Raw genomic sequence first — 9,016 nt, 5'->3', positions numbered from 1 at the left:
CAGACTTCTAAGCCGCTTAAGTTGATTGCAACTTAACGAGAACCCCCAAGGAGATAGATCAATCTATATTAAATACGATAGGTTCTGAAATTGGTCCCTATGGTATCTGATCTACGTCTCCCAGGACAACCTTACTTTGATATATACAATTTATGTCCACAAGCAGATCGCTGTTATGACCCGTTTAGCTTCCCAACAAACACAACTCAGCGAAGGCTTCTTCCAGACCTGATCTAACGTAAAGACGTCTTAAAGACGTAGACCAGATACCACAGAGACACACAATAAAACCTGAGTTATAATTACTGGTGACGTCATTCGGTTTAAGTTGCATTAAGTCTGAACGTGCCAACAGACAACCAGAATCTTCGCAAGACATTTATTTTTCTTCGTTCCTTTCATGTTTGATATCACAGTGAAACAAAAGGGTTTGATTTTTGATGTTGATCTTTTGAAGATGTCTAATACGACCAGTAGATTGAGACACAGCTCATAAGCGTATGCACAACCTATCCTGCATTTTCTCAATTATATAAGAGCTTACGGAGTACCAGTCGTCTCACTTTCTCCGTACGGTAGACTTGTGTTCAGCAGTTTTCTCAGCTCCACTCTCGACATTCTGAAGATTTATTCACCGGTAAGTTTTCGGTTATTTGAAAGGTAAACCTTTGCATATTATGGTCACTGTCTCAAATATATTATTGGTATATTGAGTGGAGGATTTTGCGATTATTTTGCGATTAGATTGGATCGTATTTATGCTAGCGCTTGTTGGGCGTAAAGATTCAAGGCGTAGAACAGTGCATATTCTGCATATATACTCGATCATTTGCATGACAATGAATGGCCTCTGCACATGGAATATTTTCAGTGTTTTAGTAATTATAAGTTTTTGAAGATTGTTTGACGTCCATTTGAGAGCACATGTACACATTTTCTTTTTAATCTATATCTGGACATTCTATATATTTTTATCATGATTATGAAAACTTGGCCGTAGGGAAAGAAAACTTTCGCACTTTTTAGTCGTGAGCATCAGTTTTCATACTAAAACACGAGTCTAAACGGTACACTTGAACAGCGTCCAATCTTTGAATGGTTTCAGACGATGGCTGGCTATCTCGTCACCTTACTTGCCGTTGCCATGGTGACAGTGACCGTGGTTAAAGAAACCCAGGCAGTGTGCTGTAAATCGGTGGAGCGCGGCTGGTGTGCGGACTGTACAGAGGTAAGCATAAGTTCATCCCCTGCGAAAAATTGTCTCACTTAACGGTCACTTACGGTTCTCAATCTGTCCTAGATTATAATGAAAAATGTTCTTAATCTGTTCAAGGACATTCTGAAGGACTTCCCAAAACACTTCTCGAACTGTTACATTCATTGGAACTGTACAAAAATACACCAAATGTTCTAGAACAGACTGAGAACCGTAAGTGAACGTTAATTGAGACATATTTTCCCAGGGGATGGCCCCTTGTCGTCTAGTCGGCTAAGATTGCACCCTCTGACAGGGTCGGTCCGCTAGTTGTCTCTTAAAAATTATTCCATCCCCTTTACTTTAATTTTATATGCTATTTTTAGAGGTATCAGAGGATGAGAAGATTGTTCGTATTCGGCACACTTAAGTTAAAGCAACAACCACTAGCTTAAACTTTGTGACTATTTCAACGCACTCACTCTCCATCGTTAACTTGGTTGCTGTAAGCATACAGTGTTTGGTAAAATTTATGCCCACTAATTTGGTGTCTGAAATCTGTCTTTTCACCATCAAATAACTATATCGGCATTACTTTGAATATCACTTTGAACAGATTTTTAGTTTAGTCATCGTTAGTAAAGCGCCTTTTACACTGGACGGCGTCCTTTCTGCGTCCCGTAGTACCGCTTAAAAAAATAATAATACTTTACGTACCGACAAGAGACTGATCATTGAGCATTCATATTGCAAACCTTTTCACGACCACAACGATGCCAGTTTCATGGTCGCACACAGAACGCAGAAAGGACGCCGCCCAGTGTAAAGGGTTTTAAAATGCACATTTGAGACGTTACCAAGTCAAAGCTACCGGTGTATGGTGAATGGTAGTTCGCTAGGAACCATAGTTGGTTCCCCATTACATTGTACAGGTGACATTCGTCCCATATACTAAACAGACCAAATACTCCGACTAACCCCAAAGCCTCGGTCATAACCGGACGCACTAATTTCAGGATCGTACGTCCCCTGCGATTTTTGGGTGTTGCGGATACGTGGAGGTCGTAGAGGTAGAGGAAAGTCTGCCTTGCGAGTCGCAAGGGCCATGAGATGTCCTTTCGAGCAGGGACGCTAATTGCAAGGAGCGATGGCCGTAGAAATTGTACTAATTTCTTGAGTTTGTACGTGGCACACACTCACTACTTACGAAGGGAATACCACGCACGGCGAAAGTAGTGCCCTTTTGCGTCAGTTTTGCTTCACACTTGCCTCACACGTTTGCAGTGACGTACTGACGGCGTACGTCAGTTTTGCTTCCTGTTCTCCTCTTCTTTCTTCTTCCTTCACCCTTTTTCTACTAGGCAAGCTTCTTTTTTCTTGCCTTTTGGAGACATATTAGAAACTTAACTGACAAAAATTTGAAAATTTTGAAAATTGTTGAACACGTTTCTCAGCCGACGTTCATTGTAAAGACACGAGCGTGCGTCGTGAGCACGCCTTTTATACACCAGACGTGGGGGTGACGCACGTGCGACACATTCCCGGTGTGCTCTAGACTTTGTTCGTTAGTTGTGAGGGCGTGCGCCTTACTCAACACGCAAAGGGCACTTGCTCCTTTATTGCTTGCGACGTGCGTCTTGCAAAACGCGCATCTCTCTTGCTAACTCCTTTCGAGGGGAGCAAGTTACGCTTGCGGCCTCACTGTTCGCAGGCTATTCCTAGAATCCTTTGGACATGTCCAACATCTTCTTTACGTGCTTACGGGCTGTCTGCTAACTCGAAATTGCGTAAGAAGGACTTGCGTGGGACGTGAAATTCTGCGCAAATTTTAGATGCAAACAGCGCGTAAGAGCCCGTACGGCCGGTTGTAACCGATGCTTAACCTGTACTTATCATATGGGACCCGTACTTCCATTCCTAGAACTGCCATCAATGTCAAACCTTAGCCAACCTGTGTACCGGTACGTCTTAGGAATCATATTGGTATTTAAGGTCTTTGGTGTTTCAGACAACTCCATACTGCGGATACGGAAAGTGTAACATTTTCGGTTGTGCTTGCAAAGGCGGGTGTAGGAAAGATTGCGGCCCGACTTACAGTGGCTATTACAACATACCGTTAGTATCTAATATACAACATAGGTCAAAAAGGTTGTCCCACCCCCAGTTTCATGTGCTTTTATTTATAAATGATCACACCACAGGTGCTAATTGCTATGAATGGTGACTTTCATTACAGATACCATAACTAACATGATTATTGGTACAGAAAATACTAAGTATCGGTTAAGATATGTATATTTAATACCATTTATTCACATTTATTACATGTACCCCCTCACATCCGATGTTCCACTGTCATTTCCATAGAGGTAAAAAAGTGCCCATTAAATTGAAAAGACACCACCAAAAGTCACCAAATTTACAGACATGTAGTATTAGGGTGTGCTCGTTAAAGGTCACGTGTCTATTGACCTTTTTCATCTTTTCCGGAAATGGAAATTGCATTGTGGGTAGGGGAGCCCTGATACATCGAAACACTTACAGCGGTCCTAAAAACCATGGCTGGGTTTACGTGCTTTTTGTCCCGCTGCTACAATAACAGTAAGCGAGATCGACACATGAGGTTTGATAAGTTCCCAACAAACCCGTAAGAATGAAAATTATGGTAGAAAGAAAGGAATATATAGCATGTTTGGATCAAAAGCAAGGCACCGCGTTTGCGCTGAACATTTCGAAGGCGGGAAGGAAAACTATTATATTAGAAGATCAACGATGCTTTAATAAAAAACAGAAATGCTTAGTTAATCAACAGATATATAACGAACTATCGGCAAAAGAACTCGGGGGTAAACAATGCGAGAAAAAAATATTATAAAGATCAGAAGAAAAAATTGAAGAATAGGCCGGGGCCTAAAAATAAAGAAAAGACTTCAAGCACGAGATTATGGAAACAAAAAGTAAAAGCTGTGAAGTTTTACACGGGGATTCTACTTACAAAAAATTCAAGACCTTTCACGACTTTTTGTGTAACAACAAAGAGAAGGTTTGAAAAGTTTTGTATGTAATATCCTTTTTGTGTGTTTTATTGATAAGTGATCATTTTAAATGGCCTATCACAGGTTTAAGTCTCTCATTACCCTTAGTAGGGTGGGTTCTCTTTTTTTTTTTTCAAGTGGGACGTTAATAAAATTTTTATTATTATGTATCCAGTCCCGTTTACGTATTACTGATTTGTACAAACGGGGCTCATATTATCAAGATCAACAGAGACATACGAAGAAGAAAGTACATCGGCTCTTGTTGAACGCGTTATCGACAAAATAAAGTTATTTATTTCTGAACTCAATGACAAGAGAATTGGAAAATTCAATGGGCATATATTTACAAAAAATGCAGAAAAGCCTTTCTGTAAGCTACACGTACATATATATAATACATGTATGGTAATGACAAAATGGATAATAAAAATAATCTAACAACGTATTTGTAAAGTAAAACAAATAAATGTATGCTTAGTATTAAAGTAGGCCTACATATATTTAACTGTCTTGGATAGTTGAAAAGTATGAAATGTGTGGAAAACACTTTATTTGAATGATTTTATTGTCTCTGATTAAAAACGATTAAAATACTTGAAAACATTTAAAAATCAAATAATTTGGCCTCTTGCTATAATTTTGTTTTTGCCTGACGGTTTTGTTTCAGTTTGACAAAATTTTCATACTTGTCAGACCGAAAGTCTGACATGTTTTACCTGTCATAATTTTTTTACATATACTGGAGTAAGACACGGAAAACTTCAATTATCTTCTGGGAAAGACTCGAGATATCCTGTCTCACCTATTTAACACTTAAAATTAGAAGATTTTAATTACAGAGGAAATGTTGTAGTTGTGGCCGCCCCCTTACCGAACAATTGAACAAGTAACACCTGATGCCTTATCAGGTACCAAACGATTTAATCAGTTCACCGACGAACGATCTGCGTGTTAGTTTTACCTGTATACACAGTATGTATGAGTCAAACAATGCAGGGAATCTTTTCATTTTATCACTTCAAAAATCTCTTAAGGCATCCTTCAAACAAGACATAAAAATCGTAAAGAATTGACACTGCCGGTAAATGAGGTGATATCGCCACAGCTTGCATATATACATGTAATATTGTGAAGACGTACATGTGGGCCTACGCACCTGTCCACACTCTTGAAAGCTGTGTACGAGTCTACTGGCTATTTTGATTTTATATATAAAAAAATAACGAGTCTCTTTCGCATATCTTTATTATCAGAAGCATTCAAAAGAACTCTGAAGCTTTAGTTCGTCATCACTATTGAAAGTGCAGCCAAGGCTCGGACGCTTAGGTGAAGTCTTGTTGTACAGCGCATCGTATTTAAACTGAGCAAGAAAACATTTAATTGCTTGATTCTCCGCCCAAATAGCTATAGCTGTTTCTTGCCTACAGTTTACGCATTTCTGTGCTTCAGCCACCTTTTTAGTTTGACAGAAAGCAATGCTCGCTTCATACGACCTTTTTATATGCGCACCTTGTACATCATCTACACCTAGCATTGCCATGCTGCAAACAGCAGAGGACTACCATGACCCCTGTGGCGCGCAGTTCCTGTCATGCGCACTTCGTATTTCCGCAAAAGATGAAAAAGGTTAATTAGCGTGTGTGGCTACCGCGGACTGTAATTTGCTCCTTCAACAGGGGTAACAATTCTGTTTTGTGGGATTTTGCCTCATGTTTCCTAAAAAAGCTTGGCGGAATTGGTCAGGACCAGTTGGGGTTTGGTTCTCCTCTGGATTGCACACTTTAATTCATGCCACGGGTTCTCAGTAGGTTTATTATCAGGATTCAAAGATGGTTTCTCCAGTCTCAGAACATTGGGTTTCTGCAACAAATCACTCACCACATGAGAACTGTGTGCAAGTGTGCTGTCATGATGAAGCCTGGATCACCCCCGAAGTCCCCTCTTGCAGATGGAATGAGGTATCAGTTGAGAATGTTAGGTTCAGTTACCCCAAAACTACCAGATTTCATTGTGGAAATGCACGTGCTCACTACTCTCGTCTGCTGAGTGATTTGTTGCAGAAATCCAATGTTCAGAGGATAGAGCAACCACCTTTGAGCCATGTTATTAACCTTACTAAACATCTGTGGCATGAATTGAAATGTGCAATGGAAAGGAAATTAAGACCAAATTCCTAGTAATCTGGACCAACTCCCCCAAGCTCTTTAGGAAGAATGGGACAATATCCCATATAACAGAATTGTTACCCCTGTTGAAGGCAGGCCACGCCACCTACAGGAAGTAATTACAGTACGCGGTAAACACAAACGCTATTAGACAAGGAGCCATTAACGAGCACACCCTAATGCTAAATGTGTGTAAATTTGGTGACATTTGGTGTCATTTCAATTTAATGGACATTTCTTTACCTCTGTGAAAATCACAGTGAAACGTCGGATGTGAGGGGGTTCATGTAATAAATGTGAATAAATGGTATTAAATGTTGATATCTTCACCGATAGTTTGTATTTTCTGTATCACTTATCATGTTATAGTATCTGTAATGAAAATCACTATTTATAACAATCTTCACCTGTGATGTGATCATTTATAAGTAAAAGCACATGATACTGAAGGTGGGAAAACCTTTTTGACCAATGTTGTATGTATATCATATGTCCAGGACACTATAGATATAGATATAAAAATTAATAACTAATAATAACGGGAATTGAGTTGTCTTGACAATTTGAATTATTATCATCATAAAATAATGCTTTGCTATTATTATTAAAGCCCCCGTCACACTTATTCGGAATCATCAGGAATCAAGCAGAACCAGCCGGGATGACTAAATTTAAAAAATTCGTATTACATTCGGGAAGAAATTTCAAATTGACCTAAATACTTGTAAAAATGCCGTTGGAATACTCAGAATGCACTTGAATCCGCCTGGAATGATTCGTGCACATTTCGGTTGTATTAGCTCTCAAATGCAGCTCGAATGTAGTTGGAAAACTAGGAATATCTATAATGCTGTCAGAATACAGTCAGAATATTTAGAATACACTTCTAATGCCGTACGAGTGTAGTTCGATTGCTGGCTGAAATAGGATCGAGATGCATTCGAGTTGCATTCTGGCTCATTCTAGCAGGATTTGAAGTGTCTTGAGGTTCTTCCTCGAATGTGATCAGAATGTTTCGAATGCTGTCGGAATGCCGTGAGAATATTAAGAATGCAGTCATAGTGCAGTTAGAATACTATTCAAATGCCATGCGTTAATTTTCCACTTGGAATGCACTTCGAATTTTTTTAACATTAGCAAAACATTCGGGCAGGCCACAAGAATGGATACAAATATTTGGAATGCACTCGGAAATTTTAGAATGCTCTTGGAATATCCAGGAACGCACGCAGAATTGTCTTTCCGACGGCATTCTTGTTTATTCCGCCTCTAGTGTGACGGGGGTATAACACCAAATTGTCTTCAATTTTGGATAGAAAAATGCAATCTTCTTTATTTCAAGATACTAGTTAGTATTTAGCATTTCTAGTTTACACCAGTTTTGGGTGAAACGCGTCGCTTAATTACGTTTCATTAAAATTCAAATGGAATGTAGGTGGGATATGCGTTAGAAGAGTCAGGACTTTTTATACATTTCAGTTGGAATGGAGGAAGATACTATTACTGCACGTGCACGAAGACTAAGAGATCAGCTGAAGTCCAGCAAGAAGAGGATAATCCGGCTGAAAACGCCGAACTCAGAAATATTCTCGAAAACCCTGAAAACCCTGAATTCGGCGGGTAAAGAAGAGACGCTTATTACATGGTAAGATTAAACACACAGCTGTATCAACATTTTTAACGTTGTGCTTCACCCGTATACCTGCAACCATCCGCCTTGATACGGCATGGTGACTGGACCTTGCTTGTGACTTGATGTAGTGATTTTAAAGTGACACCGGGTTGTTACATGTACCGTATGGACCCCAGTACCCTGTATACCGTATAGACCCCCCCGTACCCTGTACCGTATAAACCCCTGTACCCTGTATACCGTATAGACCCCTGTGCCCTGTACCGTATGGACCCCTGTACCCTGTACCGTATGGACCCCTGTACCCTGTACCGTATAGACCCTTGTACCGTGTACCGTATAGACCCCTGTACCAGACTGGTTTTCTATCATTTAGCATTCATCTAATTATTTCATCAAACATGCTTTTGAACAAAAAAATAGCCATTTGCTAAAAGACGTCCGATTTTAGGAGTTTCTCAAATTTTACTAACTTGGAGTGGTGTAGTGTTTCTTACTATTTCTTTACTAACTTTGGACAGTATTGTTTCATGTGTCACCAGTATAACTTTTGAGTATTTGATAATAAATGATGAGTTTCCAATTTGATATTCCAGAGATGCCGCTATTTCCAAGGCTTAAATTGACCTTGAAAAACGAAGCGTGCTGAGAAAAGGAAGTGCACCAGATGCAAATTGATTCCTTTTATTAATTATATTCAGATGTGAAAAACGTATTGAAGAGAGTTACATTCTTACGCGTTTTTTTTTTAATCTCAATGTTTTAAGGCACCTAAATGCCTTTCAGCAATTCCAAATGCGTCTAAAATGTTTTTAGCTATATTTTAATATTTTCACGTCTGTATTCACAGAACAATAATCACACTCTTGACTTATGACATCTAATTATTTCTTCTTCACAGAGTTCTGTACATGTTATATTGTAATTGCTGTCTGCAAATAAATTATCGGCCTTCAATTAAATATTGGGGTTTGTTTGTGATTTT

At 39.3% G+C, this 9,016-nt stretch overlaps 1 protein-coding gene across 1 annotated transcript; it reads left to right on the top strand.

Annotated features, from left to right (window-relative positions):
• Positions 1 to 449: 449 nt before the first annotated feature.
• On the top strand, positions 450 to 9,016 carry LOC106169075 (uncharacterized). Its single transcript, XM_087011007.1, has 5 exons — positions 450 to 637; positions 1,106 to 1,228; positions 3,204 to 3,310; positions 7,878 to 8,043; positions 8,628 to 9,016. The coding sequence occupies exons 2-4, from the start codon at positions 1,109 to 1,111 to the stop codon at positions 8,020 to 8,022; spliced, it is 372 nt and encodes a 123-aa protein (XP_086867133.1). The 5' UTR covers positions 450 to 637; positions 1,106 to 1,108; the 3' UTR covers positions 8,023 to 8,043; positions 8,628 to 9,016.

The sequence above is a fragment of the Lingula anatina genome, chromosome 4 (assembly GCF_051362555.1).
Source record: "Lingula anatina isolate TDL-2025a chromosome 4, LinAna3.0, whole genome shotgun sequence".
In the NCBI taxonomy this organism is placed as follows: Eukaryota; Metazoa; Brachiopoda; class Lingulata; order Lingulida; family Lingulidae; genus Lingula; species Lingula anatina.
The sequence above is the reverse complement of the archived record's forward strand: the minus strand, read 5'-3'. Positions and strand labels throughout refer to the sequence as shown.